General features: G+C 36.0%; 1 protein-coding gene across 22 annotated transcripts in view; it reads left to right on the top strand.

The window, feature by feature from the left end:
- EML1 (EMAP like 1) overlaps positions 1–19,880 on the top strand; it is a 257,381-nt gene extending 237,501 nt beyond the window's left edge. For 21 of the 22 annotated variants that reach the window (XM_056811279.1, XM_056811291.1, XM_056811293.1 and 18 more), the window contains 6 exons: positions 128–216; positions 8,274–8,371; positions 8,487–8,574; positions 10,976–11,071; positions 16,460–16,590; positions 18,082–19,880. In XM_056811279.1, the coding sequence (XP_056667257.1) occupies positions 128–216; positions 8,274–8,371; positions 8,487–8,574; positions 10,976–11,071; positions 16,460–16,590; positions 18,082–18,207 (628 nt within the window). In that variant the 3' untranslated portion in view covers positions 18,208–19,880. Of the gene's footprint in view, positions 1–127; positions 217–6,961; positions 8,251–8,273; positions 8,372–8,486; positions 8,575–10,975; positions 11,072–16,459; positions 16,591–18,081 lie in introns of those variants that run through there. The other variant, XM_056811295.1, reaches the window with a different exon arrangement.
- The last annotated feature ends 3,982 nt before the right edge of the window (positions 19,881–23,862 follow it).

The raw sequence follows: 23,862 nt of genomic DNA, 5'->3' as shown, positions 1-23,862 counted from the left end.
GAGATCTTTCCCTATTACAGAGAACACAAAGTGTTATTATTGCAACTCAGTTATTAAGTTAAATAGACCTACTTTAAACCATTTCTTATACAAGAACTTAATGCATTTTTATTCTGTTTTCTAACAGGTGGTTTGTATTTGACACAGAAACAAAAGATTTAGTCACGGTGCACACAGATGGAAATGAACAGCTGTCTGTAATGCGTTACTCACCAGGTTAGAAAAGAATTCACTGTTAAAACTTGAGTTTATTGAAATCTATGTGGAATTGCTTCCTTTAAAATTTTAAAAACCTTATCAAAGTTAAATTTAAGAGGGGCTTCCTCTTGTTTAGGGCCATAGTGGACTCTTCTCATTTCTCTAACCCTTCTCTCATAGTTCTGAATACCAAAAATTTAATGTCCTTTTAAAATTTTTTTAGAAATTTTACTCTGCTTTATATATTAATCATTGATATAAACTTTCCCTGTAACAAAGAAAAATATTCATACAGCTCTTCACATAGCAACTCTATCTGATCATACGTACAACATTTTGAATAAATAACCCCTTCTCTTTCTACTGAGAGAATGTATATTTCATCAGCTGTCCTTTCAGACCAAGATTAGTTACTGTGTTCAATCTGAAACCAACTGCCTTCAGATGCTTAACCTATCCCACCCCCCACTTTTTTTTTGCTATCACAAAAAGTGCTGTTAAGAATATCTCAATAAGATGAAATTTAAAATTGTTTCAATTGATTATTAACTATCAAATCTTTAGTTAATTATTAGTCATTTGGAGCACTTTTTAATCTTGAACTCAACTCTTCTAAATCCAGATATTTGTCTTTCTACTTTGAGATTCTCTAAAGATAATTTAAGAACATTTTTAAAAATTTTTCATATCCTGGAAAATCCCAATCACTATTAAAAATGCTATTTCTCAGTAATAAGAATGTCTTCCGACAAATGGATAGGGGGAAAATAAAGTAAGCTGGTTATGTAGTTGGAGTGCTATAGAAGGGGATAAGTGCTGGACAGCTCATGTGCTCCATTAATAAATTTAATTGTTGAGAGAACATAAGGAAGGTCCCCAGCATAGTAGGTGGGCCCTGTGTCTAACTTATGAGAGGATGTGGACATGAATAGCATAAGATAGACAGATATGGAGAGGCTGTGGTTCTACATTATTAGAGGGAATGGACACATCAATGGCATCACAGATCCATTTGAATATGTGAAATCCAGATTAGAGTAGACAGATGGCCCTTAGAAACAACCACACATCTTGCCTACTCTCATTTGCCAATCAAAATTTTTTGTGCTCTTTGACTAGAGAGAAATTTTATTTACTCTGCTAAGGTCTTGCTATGATAATAACAATTCTCCTTTCTATAGCACTTTAAAAAGTACTTTCTTTATAACAACACTAGTTGGGTTTTGCAAGTATTATCACCATTTTACAAATAAAGAAAGTGAAGCTCAAAGAGATCATCTATAATTTGAATTCAGATCTTCTAATTCTGAATCTTGTACAAGAGTCTCCAAAGATATTCTAGTGGTCATATTACTCTCATTTGATTTTTTTTAAATATGGTGTCCTCAAGAAATTAGAGATCTAGAGGTTATATCTATTAAGCTAAATCTAAATAAATTTAATACTAACTTCTTGGTTGATCTTTTTTCCATCACATTGGAGAACAGTTAAGCTAGTTTAGATGTTATCTTTGACCCATTTCATAATTTTGCTATAGCATATTAATTCATCTCCAACTTCAATTTCAATTTTCCTATCATTGTTTTCTCAGTTATCTTGAAACTTTAGATTCTTTGAGAAGTTCTTCACTGTCCTAGTTGGAATCAAGCTTAGATATAAGGACAACTTCATCTTTTTACAGATAGAAGAAAGAGAAGGCCAAAGAAAATATGCAGGAGAACCAATAAAAACCCAGATCCTCTGATTTAAATCTCAGTTCTGTTTCTTCTGAATTATAGTGGTTTATGGGCAGGTAGGTGATACAGTGGATAGAATGCCAAGAAGACTCTTCTTCCTGAGTTCATATCTGGTCTCTACAACTTGCTAGCTATATAACCCTGGATAAGTCATTTAACCCTGTTTAGCACAGTTTCCTCATCTGTCAAGTAAGCTGGAGGAGAAAATGGCAAAACACTCCAGTATCTCTGGCTAGGATATCCTAAATGAGATCATGAAGAGTCAGGCAGAACCAAAAAATGATTAAACACATGACTTTTCCACTAGGATATTCTTAGATATTTATCATGTATCAATGATCACTCATTGTAAACATTTTTTTATCATCAAACCCAATAATCTTCCTCAGAGGCCAGAAATCTCTGTTTGAGAAGGGCTGTTGCAAATATATAGATATAATATTTAGATAGATAGATAGACAGACAGACAGACAGACAGAGTACTGTTCTAAGCCTTCCAGACTCCCCTTTAATATCCCATAACAGCTCTCTCAGCAAATGAGAAACAACATGTAGATATGTATGCTGTCCATTCACTTCTTAAGACTTTTTACTCTATCAATCAGCAAGTATTTATTAAATATCTACTATGTGGTGGGCCCTGTATAAGGCTCTAGAGACTTTTTTAATGTAAAACAATCTTTTCTCCTGAGAAATTTATTAAACAACATCTGCTGGAAAGGAAAGAGGGAGAGAAGGAGGAAAGGTTTCATGCAGAAGATGGTGCTTGAGCTAATTCTGGACAGGCGCTAGAGATTCTAAGAGGCAGAGGTGAGGGGACAACCAATGCAAAAAAAATGTGCATGACTATATAATGATATAATGAATATAATATTAAATGTCAACAAAATGGAGTTAAAAATAATACCAAAAAGGCATTATTAAACACCTACTGCCATATGCCAGGCATAGTGCACAATGTTGGTACCAGATTTTTGGAGTGTGGGTTTTTTTAAAACCCTTTCCTTCCATCTTAGAATCAATTCTGTGTATTGGTTCTAAGGCAGAAGAAAGGAAAGACTTAGCAATGGGGATTAAGCAGCTTGCTCAAACTCACAAAGCTATGATGTTTCTGAAACTAGATTTGAACTTTAGGCCTGGCTCTTATCCATTGGGCCACCTAGCTTCCCACTTGAAGTTTCTTGAAGTTTTGAAGTAACTTGAAGTTAAACCTTGCATCCTTTGTGTTAACAAATGGCAAACTATAAAAAAAAAATATGTACTGTTATTGAACTCATTCTGTAATATTATTTGCTTTCTTTTAGAGTAAACTACTCTGTTGGTGAGGGAGCCATTATTTTATATACATGTCTACTATATCAAAACAAAATATCAATGTTTTTAAAACGGTTTTAAAAGATTTATCTGTTTGTGTTCCAATTAGAGGAACCTCAGCTGACAAAGACCTGCTTAAAGCCCAAGATTGGGCTTATGTAATTTTTACTATTATTTATGATGATTATGACATCAATAATAACAGTGATATAATAATTCATATAGGTTTGAGGAACTCTTTCCTTAAACAACCCTATGAAGAAGATAATGCATGTAGTGTTATCACTGTGTTTAAGCTATAGAAACTGAAACTCAGAGAAATTAAGTATTTTTGTCAGTAATGAGACTTGAACCTAGTTTTTCTATCTTCAGGGCCAGTGCTCTTTCCACTAAACCATATTTTCCCCCTCTCCATCCTATCCATATCACCTCAGATAGAAAGACAAACTGTGTAAATAGAACCCCCTCCCCCATCATGGTCGTGGACTTCCTGACTAACTGACCCAGCTCATCTGCCCTGCCTCCATCATGTGAATGTTCCAAATAGAGGTCACAGGTGAAGAGTCCTGGGAACATGATCCGGAACTAAAGGTTACAGGTGCAGGTCAAAGGAGAGGTGTAAGGGGTTACCCACTCTATCTATTCCCTTAGACAGCAGTGGCGGAGGACCTTGGCTGGGAGAGACAGCCATGTGGAGAAACACATGGTCAATTAGATTAGATTAAGCTTTCATCTCTCTCTATATATATATATATGCTCTCTCTATTTCAAGTGATTATTAATAAACTCTATGAAAACTAAGAACCTGGAGTTTGTAATTTAATTGTAACAAAACCATACTGCATTTGGGGAGCTTTAAGACTCCTTTCAAAACATAGTGACAGTGTTGGTGTCACATTTTTTCTAAAGCTATTTTACATTTTACCCTTCTGTTCTGAGTCAGCTGACAAATACTACTTCTTCTTTGGCTATATAAACCCCAATCCCTTGAGTTTCATGTTGGACAAAGTACTGACCCATTTTAATCAGAATTGTGTTTAGAAATTTTGTAGTCCATAAGAAAGATAAATAGAAAACATGGAGGGGAAAAAAAGGTAAAGAGAGGAAAGTCCTTCATCAAATGAATTTGCATCCAGAATAAGATCAGGGTCCAAAAGCTTCAGGTCAAAAAAGTCAAGATTAGCACACATTTTCATTTAACTCTTGACTAGACTCCGCAGAAGATAGTTCAAAAACAATTTCTGAAAGAGACCAAAGATTTCAGAGATTATCTAATAAAATCCCTTTATTTTACAGGGGAGAAAACTGATGCCCTGAAAGAGGAAAATATTCATAATCACACAGATGATAAAAAAATAAAACAAAGTTTGAGACCCAAGTAATTTAATACAAATTGAGTGTTCTTTTGGTTACACTGTTCTGATTGACTGGTACTATTTTGCTTGGATCTCTTCCAACTCAAAACAGGCAATTCAATTTCTGATCCAAAAAGCAAACATAAATGGAAGGAGAATAAACTGTATTATATACTGATACAGATTCATATTTCTCAAACTGAAGGGCATTGAGAAGTTGCAAAGTGATCACAGAGATTTTCTACTTCCAGTTTCCTACCTCTACCCCTAACACAGTTATAATTGATATGGAAATCAAAAGTTTGGGGTTGGAGATGGAAAAATTATATAGTTCATCCTGATTTATGGAATTCTCAAAGAGTTGTGACTGGACAGGTTAGAGAAACTTAATGATTTAAACCAAGACTAATTTAAAAGACTAAAGATTTAGACTAATCTATGTATTTAGCAAAATGGCTGATATGGTTCAGGATAATAGTTAGGTCCTGTAATATAAAGAGGGAGGATTCTAGATATCTCTTGCTTTTTTTTTCAGTTTGTATATTTGCTTATTCAACACAGCATTATATGGCTGGTTCATATTCAACAAGAGCTTTGGTGGTGGTGATAGTGGTAATTGTGGTGATGGTGGTGGTGACAAAACAGATTTATAAAATACCTGCTAGACTTTTTAAAACATTTGAGAGCTCCACAATTAAAAAGATACAATACCTTTTAGAGGTTTAAAAATGAACAAGAAAAAAAGGATTCAAGTCTTGGATACCACAGTGTTGTGATTTACTTTGAAAAAGGTAAAATAACTAAATTTATTGAGGTAATATTAATTTTACAACTTTTAATATCTTTAAAACCTTTTGAGAAGCAGTAAACCCTCCTTTTCCTGAAGTCATTTGTTTTATATGATCTGGCCATTGAGTTAAAAAAAATTGGACTCATATTCCTTCTTCTTTTTCATAAAACCATACTTTTATCACATTGAATATTAAATTTACCTTTGATAATTAGTCTACTTTCCTAAGACTATGCTCAGTTATAGCCTATACATTTTCATTTAAATCTGGAGAGTACTCAGAACAGTGAAACATTACTATTTCCTCAAGATGCATAAAACTTCCAGGCCTATTAAAAGTTTAACTTTTCTGGACAGTGGTTTAAGTATAGCCTTGCATGAAATAGTAAGTTTCATTAGGAAAAATTACCTTTTTCCAGTCTGAAGCACTCAAGTCTTTGTACTGTCTTGTCCATAATAAAAATGTTTTCTTCCAAGAAATGGTCAACTACTGGGTTTTTTTTTTAAACTAGTCTTCTCAATGATATTTCAACTTCAAGAATTCTAAACTGCACTGTAACAGGAATCAGCAACAACTGCTTCAGTTTCTGGGTTCAGCCAGAGGTCTTTGTTTTCTTGTATTTGATTAGGTTGTTTTGCACTATTTTCCATTCTTGGCATTGTTTTTTTTTCCTACTGTACTTTCCTTTGCATTTCTTTAGGACTGATACTGTTTCACTAAGACCTTTTAAATAATCCTAGAATTGCTAGTCTTCCTTATACCCAGAATCACTGCAGTATCTAAAGCAATCATTGAAGCATAAAAGCTGTAACATTTGCATGTTTCCTTAGAGTAATATCCTTTCTTTAAAATCATAGAATTAAAAACAACAAAAGAAAGTAATAAAACATTTATGTATGACATAAAATCTAAGACTCATCTGACAAAGAAGAGAGGGAAACAAGTATTTATTAAGTACCTACTTTGTGCCAGGCACTGTGTTAAGTACTTTATAAGTATTTAGTCCTCACAACAACCCTAAGGCATAAGTTCAGTTAGTATCCTCATTTTTGCTTTTGAGGATACTGAGACTGACAGAGGTGGCTTTCACAAGATCACACAGTATCTAAGGTTGGATTTAACTTAGGACTTCTTGCCTCCAAGCCACACATTCAGTCTTCTGCACAACCTTGCTTTGTAATTAAATGTGAAGAAAACCAATTTAGTCTGGTTTTATCTGGTCAAGATCAGGTGTTCCATACCAGCCTGAAGTTAGTAAAAGCCATGCATGACCATAGTTATCACAGAATGAGACCTGATCTAAATTTTACTTGTCCAAAGTAATCTATACTGGCCATAATACCAGGAGTAAGGCCTGGACAATGGAACAAGGGAGGCTAAGGGGTTTCCCCAAGGGTCCTTGTTTAGGTTTCCTCATCCATAAACTGAAGGTAAGAACTGTGTGATTTAAAGCCTCCCCACTCTAACATTCCATGGGCTGAGATTCTAAGCTTTTCCAGATTTACTACTTATCAAATAGTTGAATGTCAGGAGTCTTGGAGTCACTTTATGTCTCTTTTACTATGAGATGCAACCTGATACCATGAAGAAGACTCAAGACTTGGTGCTAGCAGGCCTCTATTGAACCCTGAACATGACCTTCACCAACTGTGTGACTGGGCAAGTGGTTTAACTTCTCCAAAACTTCATACTTTCATATGTAGTAGGCACAAGGGTAATGATGCTGGTGCTCTCTATCTAAAAAGGTTGTTGTGAGGAAAGTCCTTTGTAAATTTTTCAAATGCTAGAGAAACATGAATTAATAATAATGTCTTCCTTTAGTACCTAGAATAGGGGATTTCTGGGCATGGCTTGTGGGCACAGCTTTTGCTGAGAATTATGTACCTGAGCAAAAGCTAATCCATGATAGTCTTTTGGGTTTGGTTTTGTTAATCTGATCTTTTGGTGATATTTTGGGGGAAAGCATGCAAGCATTTTTTCTTATATTACTTTTTCTGAGACTAGGGAGAGGACAACCATCATGTCGATTCCATTAGTAAGGGATGTTGATGAGAGAAGTCATACAGAGAGGGGCCAAGAAGGCAATTCCATCCTGCCAAGGAGTTACTTTGTGATCTCCTGGTTTCCACGAGTGATCGTGTCAAGACATCATGGCCTGATGGCTCCCAGCAAATTACTTTCTGGAAGCATACTAAAAATTTATTCTCTTATTCCAAACTGTCAAGACACCATTAATTGAAGTGTCACTGAAATATGACTAACAAATATTTAGATTCTGAAGCTCAGAGTCAAATGGAATGAAATCAGAATAATCCAACCTGGAAGTCAGGACATCTAGGTTCTAATCCAAACATTGTCAATAAATAATTCCATTTACCAATGCAAATTATCCTCTTAGAACCCCCATTTCCTCAATTCTTAATTTTTCAGTTAAAGAAACTGAGAAGTCAGAAGCCCTTGACAAATAAACTAAATTTCACAGAGGTAAACCAACTTGCCTAGCTTATAAGTAGTTTATAAGAGTTAGAGTTTGGACCTAGATCTGATTTTAAATACATTGCTCTTTTTACTGCACCACAAGTTACCAGAAGCAACTAAAATTTGAGATTAAAATCGTAGGGCAGGATAATCAATTTTTTTTAAAGCTCTGATTCTTCTTTGCCTCTTTACCAAGGATGATTAAGTGGATAATGTACCAGAAGTAAGTTATTCCCTGAAAATAATTTATACTTTGAAAGAATCTGGTAATTATCCATAAAAGAAAAAAGAATTGTCTTCTGGGGATTTTGTTTAAATTTGCTGAGAAAACTGAAATAGTGACTTTTATAAGTTCATATTTTTATACTTAAAACATAATTATAATGCACTTTTCTTTATAGATGGAAATTTCTTGGCAATAGGTTCTCATGACAATTGCATCTATATATACGGTGTTTATGACAATGGGAGAAAATATAGTCGAATTGGCAAATGCTCAGTAAGTGCCTTTCTTAGTTCTTGCTAAATAAGAATGAGTTATTTTAATAATTATGTACTTTGAATTAAAAATGTGCAATAACAGTGAAACTAATAAAATTTACTTCTCTTCCTAGGGTCATTCCAGTTTTATTACTCACTTGGACTGGTCTGTTAATTCTCAGTACCTTGTGTCTAACTCAGGGGACTATGAAATTCTTTATTGTGAGTAAAATAAATCCTTTTGGGGTAGAGATATATGCAATTCACTCTAGGACAATGATGGTGAAATTTTTAGAGACTGCATGCCACGTCCCACCCCCAGAGACCTCGTGCAGTGCCCTTCCCCCCATTGAGTGATGGGCACATACTTCCCCCTTAACCCACAGAGGAGAAGAAGAAAGCATTCCCACTGGGTTACTGGGAAGGGCAGGTGAAGTGAAAAAAATCAAGAATGGTGGAGAGGGAGAAGGGAGCAGCTCTGCCCAAGCCTTTCTAGTAATGAACTTGGGGGGGTAGGGGGCACAACTCATGTGCCCACAGAGAGCACTCTGTGTGCCATCTTTGGCACACATGCCATTGGTGTGCCATTTTTCTAGGATATGCTAAAAACATAGAAACATACTACATGCCATGTGACATAAGAGCAAGCAGATCATCTTCCCTCCTAACCTCAATTTCCTGATCTGCAAAATGATGTGGTTGAATGAAGTGACCTGTAAAGTTCTAAAGTTCTTTCCAACTCTGACATCTTATGATTCTTTAATGCCAAAAATTCTTTCCATTATTGACATTGTATGGTCTTTGATTCTAGAGGTTTAGCACTAATGTTCTAAAAGCCTATGCTCTAGAGTCTCTCCTAACTTTTACATGCTATATGCTTGTTAGATTTGTCACTGGTTAATTAAAGACTTAAATTTGGGCAAGAAAGAAAACAGAACTGTTTTAAGTGTGACATCAAATATTCACTTTTTTCTTCCTCAGAGAGTTCCCAGTATGGCGTAAGGGGGTAGTAGAAAGTCAGCCTTGGTCTCAGAAAGCCCTGGGAGTCCTATCAGTAACTTCCTTTCTGACCCTAAGCAAGTCCCTCAATTACTAAGTGCCCCAGGCTACTCTCTAAGAGTGTAAGTTGTGAAGCATTTGCTGATCTGCTTTAGTTGAAGGAGTTTCTTTACTAGCAGTTATATATAACAATGAAATCACAAAAATATAACATATAGAATACCCAGAAAAAAACAACCTCTCCTATGCCTTAGTGATCAAGAGGTAGCTGATGGAATGGAAAAAAACAAACAAACTGGATTTGAAGTCAATGGACTAGAATAGGAATAGCTTTTTTCTTTGTTTTATATCCCCAGAACCTAGGACATTGCCTGGCCCATAGTAGGTGCTTATTTATTATTGACTGGTTAGTTGATCTTGTCACTTATTTTGTAATCAGAACCTGAAGGTGCAAAGATCTAGTCATATCCTATATTCTTTTCCCTTCTAAATAGTTAACAAAGGTGAAATATGGTTAAAATGGAGATCAAAGGAAATCAAGAAGATCAAGTGGATATAATGTCCAAAAAAAAGGGGCAACAAAAAAGATGGATGTCGATATGGAATGGGAATACAAGGCAGCAAGTTTTCATGTCAATAGTACTAAAAAAAGGCAGAACTTTCTTATCACCCATTGATAGGACTATTCATTGCCCCATCTCCTATTTTTCTGTGTTACTGCCTTACACTTGCACTGTTCCTCCTATACTATTAGCATATCTTGGGGCCAATACTTGTGCTACATTGGAATTTTATTTGAAAAATGCTCCTTTCTAGGTTCTCAGCACTGCTGCAGTGAGACATATGAAAACCTTAGAGAGAGTTAAAGAAGCACCATTAGGAAGGAAAGGATTGAATATCTACAGTGCTGGGATGGAACTAAGAACAGAGTGATTTGAGGGCTTGTTTGACAAGTTTTCTCTCTAATCAGTTTTAGTTGTGAGTGGACAACCAACACCATAAGCAGTCCACTACAAAAATTGAACACTCATAAAGTACTGATTAATGTTGAATGTGATATAATAAAATTTTAACAAATATATTACATATTTGGTGATATTCATAATCCTTAATTCCCTATATGACAATTGTGGCCAAATGATGAGTGATTCGCATGGCAAGAGTAACTATTAGTAACAAGATTTGAAACCAGGTCTTCTGGCTCCAGTCCCAGTGTTCTTTTCAGGACATTACACTGCTGTGGAAGAAGATAGACCTGGATTGGGAGGGAAAGGAAGGCCTTGGGCTAGCACAGGACAGTGAGAAAACTGTGTACTCTGAGTGATGCAGGAAAGAGGATGCCAGAAAGAGGCATAGAAAGGGAGACGAGAACTAAATAAATTGTCTTACACTTAACTATGAGTGATTGAGTTATTAGGAATAATTTTTGGTAGTGAATATTAGTATAACGTGGAACTTATTACTCAAGATAGTTATAAAGCTCCTCTGTGAGAACAGATAGAAATTCATACTTAAGTTCATGAAGGCAGGGGAGGAATCATTTGAACTAAGTCTCTTTCAGTGTTTCAGTTCATCTCATTTATTTACAGCTTAGGCTATCAGTTCATTTCTTTTCTTTTTTTAGGGGTCCCTGCTGCATGTAAGCAAGTTGTAAGTGTGGAAACAACCAGAGATATAGAATGGGTTACATACACCTGTACTTTAGGATTCCATGTCTTTGGTAAGTTTCTTATAAACTTTTTTAAGTTCATAAGCAGAAAAACTAAATCTCTGAATGTTTGTTTGTCTCTTCATTTTCCAACAACTTTTTTCATTCAATCAAACTATTTCTCTGAGCCCTTCCCTCCCTCCCTCTACTCTCTCTTTCCTGATCTCAAAGCCAACCTGAACTACTCACTTGCCTAAACTAGCCTTCACAATGTAGACCTTTCAACCTCATTTAAAAGTTAGGATGAGAATTTGCCACTTGAGGGTCCTAGAGAATTTTAATGTACCAGGTTTATCTATCTCCATGTCTCTTCCCCGGGATTTCTGCAGCCTCCCTCCTATGAACAGCCTAAAAAATGACTGAAATTTCTTAAACCCAAATCAAGATGAATATACTAATTAATCTTATATTCTTTCTATAGGTTACTTACCTACATTAGAGTAAAATTCTTAAAATGGGATAATATTTCACTTCTTGTTATTTCATATCTTCATGTTCTATCAATTCTTTCCCACAACATGTCATATCTATGCCCATCTTTCTAGTGGGGCTTGTTAATTTTTAACCCCAGAGCCATCGTCTCAGGAACTGGGTTTGAGGCTTCCTCACCTCTAAACCTACTATAGATTGGGATGTATCACTAATTCATCTTCAAAAATAGGAGTACCTCTCACCCCAACAATACCAACAAGTGCCCAGGTGGCTAGAAACCAGAATTGATATTTAGGGTCTTACTCTAACTCCTAATCCTTTCATCATCTCTGGACTCAGCACTGTAATGGACTGGAGTTGGAGACCTCCTCCCTCAGGAGCTTGCTGCCATGTGTGATGTCACTACCTAATCTGTACAATTTTACTGAACCATACTAGAAAAAAACAGTAGTACCTCAAACTTCTATACTCATCAAGAACCAGTCAGGATTCCAGTCAGGATTTGGGTTTCAAATATTGGAAGCCAAATACATGCTCAGATGCCTAGTATTTTCTCTGTCCTGGTCATCCTGCATCATCTTGGGACAAAGCAAGGAACTGGAACCACTGTTTAGCAGACTTCTGGGTGCCTAATCATCAGATATCTCCTTATTCAAATACCTGACCAAATTATTCTTCTAATTCAACCTCTTCCTTGATTATTAGAAAAATAACCAATCCCATCCTCTCTCATAGTACACTGAAGGATGGCCTCAGTAAACCAGTCCTGCCCAAACCTATGGCTTCGAAACTCCAACCACCTCTCCCGCTAATCCTCTTAATTCAGAGTTCAAAAAAATCTTTCCCTTGCTACCAGTCTCCCATCTCTCTTATACATACATCTCAGTCCTAACCTTCCCCAGTCCCTGTTCTTTTCTACCATGGCTTTACTTTGAGTTCTTTCAAATACTGGATTCAATTGTTTGCAAATTACCTATCATCCTTGACCTCTTCTCACAGATTTTCTGTCTTTTCATATTCATAGAAAGTTGTTCCTGTATTTCTGGTTATCTTTTGAAGTACTGGATGTTCATTCTTTCATAGTCGTGTAAATTTTAGATTTACTCCATCCTACTTAGTCTAACAAACAGAAATGTCTACTACACCCCTACTTAAGGATTAAGTGTTGAGAAGGATGGCCTGACAGACATTTGCTATCAAGTGACAAATCAGAAACAACTGACAGACCCCCTGGGCTGTCCTAAGTCAAGCTTAAGCTACCATTGGTACATCTGAGATGCAGGAAGTGATGTAAAAAATGTCTATATATTCACGGCACTTCCCCTTGCCAGCTCTCTTTTGGCAGAGAGGTGGAGGGTGGCAGTGTGCTGGGCATCTTGGCATCTTGGCATCTTGGTGTGGCTGCAGCTATTGTCTGGGTTTGGCAGTGAACATCCTTGATACAATATTGGGAGAGGCTTAGTAGCATAGTTCAAGTGAGGTGTCTTCCCTGAGCTCTCTCAGAGCTTAGGCTGATTCCTTTTTTTCCTTTACCTTTCCTAAAGACACCATCCTCCTAGGAGGCCCTTCATTTCAGAGGAGGCCTCATGGCTGAGGTCTCTGAACTCCCCTTGACTCAGGCTAGGCTGGAGAAATCTTATACCCTTTTCCCTCTCTCTTCTTCTTAATTCCTTCCCTCTATATTAATTAAATCACCATAAAATTCCCAAACTGACTTGAGTATTTTTATTGGGATTTGAATTAATCCCTAGCAACCAACTAAATTTATTTAAATTTATTTATTTACACACTGGGCCAGAAGATAGAATAAATGTACTGCTTGCCCTTTTTGACTTTTCCAAATTGTTTCTTTTGCCACTATCATTCAGCAAACTATTCTTGAGGTTCACTCTGTCTTTTTGTATCATCCTATTCAGATCCTCGTGGTAATTTAGTAATGTCTAAGTCTTTCTTTTTCATAGGCTTCCTCTTTACCTCAGCCCTTGCCCTTATGCTTGGGAAAGTCAGTATACATGTTGATGGCCCCTTTAAGACCTAGCCACCCAGTTTATCAAAGCAATGTGCCACTGAACCTTGAAAGAATGTGCTTCCACTCACCATAATTGTGACTCCATAGCTCCTTTCCCTGACCTCCACTAGATGTGTTGTCCCCGCCCCTTAAAGTGTAAGCTTTTTTTTTTTTTTTAATAAAACCCTTACCTTCTGTCTTAGAATCAATACTGGGTATTGGTTCTAAAGCAGAAGAGTGGTACAGTCTAGGTAATGGGGGTTAAGTGACTTGCCCATGGTCACACAGCTAGGAAGTGTCTGAGGCCAAATTTGAACCCAGGACCTCCCATCTCTGGGCCTGACTCTCAATCCACTCAGCTGCCCCCTAAATATAAGCTTCTTAAGGGCAGGGGCTGTTTCACTTTTGTAATCATATTCTTTTTTTTTTTGTCTGATGGTATTTTTTTTTAATTTTATAGTATTTTATTTGTTCATTTCCATGCATTTTTCATTAAAGACAAAGATCATTTTCTTTTCCTCCCTCCCACCCCCCGTGGCCGACGCATGATTCCACTGGTATCATATGTGTTCTTGACTTGAACCCATTGCCATGTTGTTAGTATTTGCATCAGAGTGTTCGCTCCGAGTCTTTCCTCTGTCATGTCCCCTCAGCCATTGTAGTCAGGCAGTTGCTTTTCCTCCGTGTTTCTATTCCCTCAGTTTGTCCTCTGCTTTTGGATAGTGTTTTTTTCTCCTTGATCCCTGCAGATTGTGCAGGGACATGTAATCATATTCTTAACAGGTAGCACAGTCTCTAAAATATAGACTTTTGATAAATACTTTTTCATTCATGTATTCTTTTCCTCAGCTATCTGGGTTCAATGATCATCCCTATGCAGATGGCTCCCAAGTATAATATAAGTGTAGATAATACATATGTACAAATATACTATTCATGTTTATGTAAATATGTATGTATAGAGAGAGAGAGGAGAATAAAGAGCAAGAGAGAAAACTCAGGTCCTAATCTTTCTAACCTGACATCACCAACTGCCTTATAGATCAGGACACTGCAGATTCATGTCTAAAATCTTCATCTTTCACCTTTCACAACCAAGCCTGAACCTCTAAATTTACCTATATCTGCTGATAGTGCCTAAATTCCTTAAGTTTCCCAAATTTGCAAACTCCTTCATCCCCAATCAGCAAGTTGTCAGGTCTTTTTTTATTTTACTGTCACAATATTGCTCACATCTTTGCCCTTTTATCTGTTCCTCATGCCAGCACCTTAATACTGGCTATCTCACCTGGATTACTGTAATAGTCTCCTGTTTAAGATTTTTTTCATTCTTTCTCTCTGCATCCCATCCTCCACAGAGTAGCCAGATTAATCTTCCTAAAGCAGAAATCTAATCATATCACTCCACTGCTCAAAAATTTTAAGTGGCTTCTTACTTCCTTTTTAATGAAATTCAATCTCTTAATATTTAAAGCCCTCATCAAAATAGAACCTGCTTACCTTCCTAAACTTATTCCATATGATCTCCCTTCATATTCACTATCTGCTATCTAAACTGGCCTGTGTGCCATCCCTTCTTCTTTCCCCTCTTTCTCATTTCTGCTTTTTAGAACTCTTATCTTTTGTTGGGGCATTAGCTAGAGTACTGTAGGTTCTAAAACCAAGAGAGTGGTGCTCCTCCCCTCCACAAAGTATCTTTACTTACCTATGCACAAATTGCAGAATGTAAACTTTGTCAGTAGAGTGACTTTCCTTTTTTGTGTCTTTTTATCCTCAGAGCCTTGTACATAGCAAGGGTTATTATTATACTGATTGAATAGATTTCTTTGCAAATTGGAAATGGAAGTCCTTGTCTAAAGTCCAGAGCACATTGAAAAGCACAATGAGAGTATGTTGTTGCAGTTACTCAGATTTAGTTCTTGATGATGTGATACGCTTAAAAGTATGGCAAAATTATGTAAATATATTACATTATCATGATTTAGAGGGGGAAAATATTAATCATTTATATATCACTGTAATTATTCAGTGCTTTCACTTTTCATTTGCTCATTTGATCTGCCCAGGAACCCCGGGAGATAAGCTGATCAAGGATTATTATCTTCATTTTATATCACGAATCAACAAGTATTTATGAAATCCCCATGTGCCAGACATTGTGATAGTCACTGGCGATACAAATATAAAAGTAAGAGAGTACCTGCCCTTAAGCTTACATTTTCCATGTGAAAAAACTAAGACCCATCGGGAGGAAGTGACTTACTTGCCCGTGATCACACATTATTGAATTATTGAATGGAAAAATTGCAACTCAACCTAGATATTATGATTTTCTAAGGCCAGGGTTCTTCCCTCTATAACCCACAGAAATGAAACCTGGATTTGAGGTTCCCATACACACACACATTTTTCTGCTGCTTAACTAGCTGTCTGACCTCAAATATATTATTTACCCTCTTGAGTCTCAGTTTTCCCATCTGTAAAACAAATGGATTGCACTGTATTGTCTCTAAGGTCCCTTACAACTCTAAGATTCTGTGATCTAATATTTGCCTTCCCAACCAAAATGAATACAAAATTCTGAAAGATTTACCGATAGATATAAAGTAAGGGTGATAAACTTAAGCCTAAAGGTGAGTTGGGATTAAATCCTTGGGGGAAAGTAATAGCATTAAATGTAAAACTTTGTTTTTTTCCACCTTATATGACGCCTAATAAGAAAGAGATTACAAAATGACTACTGACTCCTAGAGTTCCGAGTAGCTTTTATTTCTTGTTTGATGTTGAAACCTATCCCTCCATGATTTGTTGAAAATAGGAGTAGAGGTTGGGGTGGACCTTATTTCTCAAGTTCTGGATCCAACGCTAAGTGACTATTTTTTGTGGTATTAAATAAATGTTCATTTTAATGGCAAAAAGAGTAAATATATATTTTAAATCAATACTCTACTCTATTTCAGGAGTGTGGCCAGAAGGCTCAGATGGAACAGACATCAATGCTATTTGTAGGTCCCACAAGAAAAAACTTTTATCAACTGGTGATGACTTTGGCAAAGTACATCTCTTCTCTTATCCCTGTTCACAGTTCAGGGTAAGGTGTTGCTTTAATAACCGTATTTTAGGCTCATCCATGTAAGTATTCTTCAGAGGAAACTTAGTATTATTTAGCAAATGGAGAATTAATAGTTTGGGACCTTTCTAACACCCTCATAGGAGTTTGTCTCTTGCTTATGTTTATGACCCTTCCTGATTTTGGAAACTCTTTCTCAATATTTTAGAGTCTTTTTTTAGGCAACTAATTGCCTATCAATGATCCTATTAATGAGAATGTTTTGTACAGCAACAAGAATAATATGGGGAATCTTGGTAGTGAACGTCTAAAGAGATTTCTTAAGGCTTAGGTTTGTTCCTTATGTGGTTCCAAGGAGCAGAATTAGAATCAGAGATAGATTTCAGTTCGGTGTGAAAGAGAACTGCCTTATAATTTGGAACCTCCCCAAAGAATAGATTGCCTTTTAAAGGGTGATAAACTGCCTATCACTGAAGATGTTCAAACACAGGCTATCTGGAGAAGCAGAATGATACAATGGATAGAGCACTGGATATGGAGTGAGAAAAAAGGTGCCCCTGATGCTTACTAGTTATGTAACCAGGGACAAATCACTTATACTCTCAGTGTTCCTTTTTTTTTTTTCACCTATAAAGTGAGGATATTTACTGTTTCAAAGGATTGTTGTATAGGACGTACTTATTAATCTTAAATTGTAATGTAAATGAATAACTGTCATTAGAGAAGGATTCATTTCTTGGACAAAGGTGAGAAAGAAACAAGCACTAATTAAGCTCCTACCACATACCAAGCCACTGTGTTAAGTAAGCACTTTCCAAATATTATTCCACTTAGTGGAATTTAGATCAGATGATTTCTAAAGTCTCTTCTAAGTTTCTACTCTATAATAATTAATGTATGGAACATCATAATGTAACAGAAAGAATGTGGGGTTTGGAGTCAGAGAACTTAAGTTTGAATCCTACCTCTCCTGCCTGTCTTCTACCAGAAACCTTTACCAATGCCCCTTAATATAGGTGCCTTTCCCTCTGGTGATTAGCAACAACTCATCCTTCATATATCTTTTTTGTACTTGATTTCATATTTTTCTCCTGCATTAGACTGTGGGCTCTTTGACAACAGAAACTTTCTTCTCCACACACCCACCCCCTGCATTTACCACTGCTGGTGCACATTAAGGACAAGGTGCTTAATAAATGTTTATTGACTGACAGAGTACCTTTGTGACCTTGAGCAAGTCACTTTACCTCTCTGGACCTCAGTTTCCTCACCTGTAAAATGATGTTGTTAGATGGTCTCTGAGTTGTCTTCCTGCTCCAAATCTATGATCTCATCATTATCTTATAAGTGATACAGTTGTGGTAAGAACAAATATGACTAGGTTGTTCTAGAGATACTGCTCTGATGCAAAGGAAGGCACAATTACTGCTTGATAAATGTTTGAATTGAATTGAAGCATTACTCATTGTAAACATTTTATAAATAATATTTCTTTTCCATATTGTTTTATAGGCTCCCAGCCATGTGTATGGTGGACACAGTAGTCACGTAACTAATGTAGATTTTCTATGTGAAGACAGCCATCTCATCTCCACAGGTGGAAAAGATACAAGTATTATGCAGTGGCGAGTCATTTAGCCTGGACTTTAGCACTAATACACATTGGTAACCATGTAAAGACGTCCTGTGTAGGCTGCATATTGAAGATCCCTATGTGCAGTTGAGCTTGGTCACTGTGATTTTTTGGTTTTGTTTTGTTTTGTTTTAAATTCTTACAAACCTCAGGAAAATTTTGTCCTCTGCCAGTTACCTTAGCTTAGTGATTCAGTATGTGTCACTTTGGGGAAAACAATTTCTATTTCTTCTTTTTGTTGTATGATATACAAAACAGTACAAAGTTAATATAAAAAATGACTCCACAGTTTACAATACAGTGATAAAGGCGAAAGTAACTGGTAAATATTTAGTAACTTTTCTATACTCTACAAAAATGGTCACAGAATGCCTTTTAAAATAATATATCTATATAAGTATATATGTTCTTTACTAATTCACCACCTACACTACATAGATCTTCCTTTTTCAGATATTTATGGTAATACTGAGGTATTGAATTGTGGCTGTTGTTGATTAACTTGTCTAAAAAGAATAAGCCAACTTAGAAGCTACCAAGTAACTCACTGGCACAGTTGAATGCAGGCATACCACTCTGAATGTAATTAAGTGGTTCCTCCAAAACAGGACGCTAGGCAAAACATTACACCAGGAAGTGGGTTACATAGAAATGATGCACATTGGGCAGAGGTGCCATGTTGCAACAGTTTTGTGACATTATGGTGGGATTTCGTTATGATGTACTAATGGACATAATTGTGAAACATTGTCATTGGGGTGACTTTATTTATGCTATGCCTGTATTTAGTTCCATATGGATACATTTTTTAAGGTGTGGCATTAAATTCTCCTGGGGTGGAAGGGAAGAGATGAAGGGATTATATCCCTTTTTTATTAAGCATATTCTATTCCAAATTAATTTAAATATATCAGCAGGGTATGCAAGTATTTAACTGGTTCCTACCAACTGTACTGCCTAACCAAACTAAAGCCAATCTTTTAACATGCATATAAATCATATGTTCTATGTAACTGACCACCAGCCCATTAATGGTTGAGACATGTAACTACCATAATCTGTGTATTAATCGGCATGAAATGGTATCGTACTTGCATAGGACTTTAGCAATTCATGATACATGGCTAAGGCTAGGCTCTACTTTTTTATGCTTATGGATATTGTATATTTGTATTTTAAGACCAAGTAGATCAAGTGAAAAGGATCTCTTTTTAAGTGTACCATAAAGTTATAGAGGAAAATGGAAGTCTTGAAAGGCTACATGAAATATTAATGTGCAACTTCTGGTCCCTGTCTTTTGTGCATGGGTGGATATTTATAGTATGAAATAAGATTGTGGTTTGCAATGATGTAATAATGGAGTTGGCATAAGTCGTCAAGAAGGCCTTATCAATCTTGATTGTGTGACACAGATTGAAATTTATTGTTTACATTGGGGAATGTATCTAAGACTTTAAAATAGAAGAGTAATTAACAGACTCTTAAAAGATAATATTAAAATTTTTGCTTGTTCCAGACAAGTAAATGTGTTGAATTCTTTGATCTCTACAGCACTGGTTTTTTAGAGTGGTTGATGAAATACAAGACAATAAATACATTTGCAAGCATTTTTTATTATTACATCCCCGTCCTGCTATATTGAAAGTGCAGGTCACCAATAAACATCATGCATCAAAAAGGAATTGGTTTGTATGTATCTTTACTACCTCTGTGTTTATACAAACATACTATCTATGACCTAGGAAACTAAAAATAAATTTCTTATCCTCTATATGAATTAAAGAAAAATACCAAGTCACCAAATCAAGAAAGAAATTAAATTAGGAAAAAAATGGATAAGATGCAATGAATGAGGAGTGGAATATGCTTTAAAAATCTAACAAAAGATGATTGTGAAATTCAACAGATTAGAAATGCCTTTATAGAATACCATAAAAATCAGATTCAATTAAAAACAAAATTATTTTACTAGGAAACTGAGTAATGAAAATGAAGTGGAATAAAAAAAAAACAAATGCAGGGATTAGCTCAACTAGAAACAGATTTAGAAATGATGGAGGTTGATTGTCATATAATATGATGCAAATTTTTATAATAAAATATTAGTAAATAAAAAAAGAAATTATGCAGAACTAAAATGGGAGAGATATAACATTTTGGAACCGTTCTTTTCCCTAATCCATAGAAAGTTCAAAAAGCCATAAAAAAGAATTATGATTTATACATTTATAAATAAATATTTAGAGAGTGTATAGTTGAAGTTACAAAATAAAAATAAACCCATACAAGGTTTTTTAAAAAATGAAATAATTGTGGAGTATTCCAAATCTAGAGCTCCCTACCTCCCAATTCATTCCGTATGGTAGATACAGAGAGTGCAAAAAGACAAGCATGGCTCAGGACTCAGCAATAGAGACTCTCCCATGGCTGTGATTTGGCCTTAACTCCTAACTCCACAAGAGTCAGCAGATGTGGATTATGCTCAGAACAGGGTAAAAAAAGGAAGAAGAGATTGACCAGATAAGGTTAATCCTCTCTCCCTTATCCCCTAGGTTACTCAGGGTGGAGACCCATCCAAGTCAATCATGTCCCCCAATTTGAAACAGCTACTTTCCCAACTGCTTAGTTTAGGGGGTCTGGGCAGCAGTGGAAAGAGGAGGAATTAATGGTGAAAAAAGAACCCAAAGACAAGTAACTAAAAATCCAAGAGGAAGGTAACAGTTTGAGAGAGGACCCTGAATAAAAACCTAGCTTATAAGCAGATAAAATAACAAAGACAGAAGAGGAAGAAAAGGGTGAAGAAGAAGTAAAACCTCAGAAAGAAGCCAGGTGATGAGCATGATGAGCAAGTATTGTAACTTGAAGCCCGGAGATCATGCAACAAGAAACTAGAATAGTTCAAAAAAGTAATAAAAATTTTGAAGAAAAAATAGGGATTCATTTAAATGAAAAGTCAAGGCTCTTAGTGAAGAATTTTTAAATAGTGAAGGTGGAAAATATATGATAGCCATCACTCAAAAGAAAAAAAATACTATCAGAGAATAATAGATCTTAAAAATAAAAATACTCAAGTAAAGAGAAGTTTTCTGGTAGAGAAACAAAAGAAAATAAGAATTCAACATAAGCCAAAGTGACTGACATTGAAGTTGTAAAGAAAACTTAAAGAATCCTAGGTTTCCCAGAAAAGCATGACAAATCAAAAATCCTCACTGCAATAAAAAGCAAAACTGTCCAGACCTTCTGAACATAAATAAAGCAACAATTAATTGAACACACATATTACTTCCAGGAGAAAAATTACATTTCAAACTCCAAGACATCTGATTATTAAAATTCACAATTTCAATAACACATTTTGCAAGAATCCTAAAGAACATCAGTTATGAAGGAAAAGCAATAGAAAAAAAGGAGGGGAAGAAATTTTCAATTAACACTGAATTCTGCATTAATGTGAAGTTTCAGGAGAGAATAAAGCAGTATATTCCCCAAAGCAAAGAAGCTTAGGCTATGACCCTAAAAGAACATATTCCATTGGGGCAACTAGATTGTACAATGTCTAGAGCACCATGCCTGAAGTCGGGAGGATCTGGATTCAAATCTGGATTCAAACACTTCCTAGCTATGTGATCCTGGGCAAGTCACTTAATCCCAATTGCCTAGCCCTTACTGCTCTTCTATCTGAGAATTTATATCGACAGAAGGAAAGGGCTTAAAAAAATATTCCATGTACTGAAGCTTTTGAACTCTTGTAACTAAATAGCTTGTATGGAAAGGAATAATAGAGTAGGAAATTACATATATTAGGAGAGGAGATGAGGGATAAATGTCAGTGGATGCACCCCTACCAAGTCTTTAGGCTAACAGTGAGGGACAATTTTTTTTTTAGTCTCTCAAAAAAAAAAGGTGGGGGTAGTGGAACTCTAAGAGAATGAGAATAGAATAAAAGAAATGGAGCAGAAGCTTTGAGAAAGAGGAAGTAGGAGTTACCCCAAAAGGAGAAAGGGAAGAGTACCAGTGGAGAACATTCTCATAGGAAAAGTATATGTCTGTAGGAAGAAACTGAACTGAACTAATAATGTGTTTTGCAATTGTTGAATTCGCACATTAGAAAACTATGTTTAAAAAAAAAACAACCTTTACCTTCCTTCTTAGAATCAATATTGTATTGATTCTAAAGCAGAAGAGTGGTAAGGAATAGGCAATGAGGGTTAAGTGACTTGCCCAGGGTCAAAAATATCTGAGACCAGGTTTGAACCCAGGACCTCCCTGGGCCTGGCTCTTGATCCACTGAGCCACCTACCTGCCCCCAAAACTACCACCTTTTCTGAGAAAGGACTAAATTTCTAGACCAAAATCCCACCTCAGAAGAAGAGATTTATGATTCCCCAAAAGTACCTAGGACCCAAAGTGGTAAGGTGGGGGATAGGGTGAACATAGGATCAAAGACAGGTTTACCTGGCCTTAAGAATGACATATTCTTCTTTTTACACTACATAAGGGTAAGGGTTAAGACTGGGTCTCATGAGTCAAGACACTGTACAATATTGCTTCCATTGAACATTCTTCATGAATTGATATTTCTAAGAGTGAGGCACAGGGAAACAGGAAGGATAAGAGTATAACGCCCAGATACAGTAACATAGAAGAAAGCTCAAAACTGGTACTCCAAAATGAAGAACATTGAATATAGCCCATAAATTGGAAAATAATGGGCAGAATTTAGTAAACTGAAAGAGAAATTATGAAAAGGACAAAGGAAAGGAAAATCAATTGGAAAAAGAAAAAATGTTACTTAAATCAAGAGACTTGAGGAAAGGCAGGGAGAAAGGATTCCAAAACACTCACTTAGCTAGAAAGACAGAAAAGAGTCAAAGGAAACAAAATAAAGAGAAAGAAATCAACAATGAATGTAAACAAAAAAAATCAAGATGAAAACTTTTAGTGTTCACATCTCTGATCTCTCTGATGTGACTACTTCCTCCAGTAAATACAAATCACCTCCCATCCCTGACTTCTCATTCTTGCCTCTCTTGTCCTTGCTCTTACATAGAATCTCCCTGAGGAGTTCAATAAATTTGTTCCTGTACTGATGTCTTGACATTCTAAGGATAGCAATGGAATACGCATTCTGTTCTCAAGATATCTCCTCCCTCTCGATTCAGGACTGATCCAGCTTTTTTCTAGTCAAATACACCTGTCACTTTTCCTATGCAACTTCTCTTGAGTTATACGTTTTAATCCTGAACATAACCACCATAAGCTTCTCCATTGCCCTTTGAGCAACCACCAACTTTAATTATGTGTAAATGCTCATATTCTATGACTAGAGTCATATAGCAACAATGGAAAAATGCTGATGTTTACAAGATGAGTCTTTGTTCTGTAAAGAAATTTGGAGTCACTAAAAGGACTGCCCAAGTTCTCAAAGATGATCCAGCCTCCTGTTTAGGTATGTCTTCAGTTCACTGTCCATTTGCAATGTCTCTCTGAGAGATAATATACTGATGAACCAATTCTATTGGTTGTCCAATCATATGGATATTCTAATCTTGATGATAGTAATTCATCTACTTGTTTTTTTCCCATTTGGGTAATTCAGTGAAACTTTTGAGTAGTTCATTTTATTTAAGAGGCTATGCAAGATTCCAGTGTTTGTTGCA

The sequence above is a fragment of the Monodelphis domestica genome, chromosome 1 (assembly GCF_027887165.1).
Source record: "Monodelphis domestica isolate mMonDom1 chromosome 1, mMonDom1.pri, whole genome shotgun sequence".
NCBI classification, from domain to species: domain Eukaryota; kingdom Metazoa; phylum Chordata; class Mammalia; order Didelphimorphia; family Didelphidae; genus Monodelphis; species Monodelphis domestica.
The sequence above is the reverse complement of the archived record's forward strand: the minus strand, read 5'-3'. Positions and strand labels throughout refer to the sequence as shown.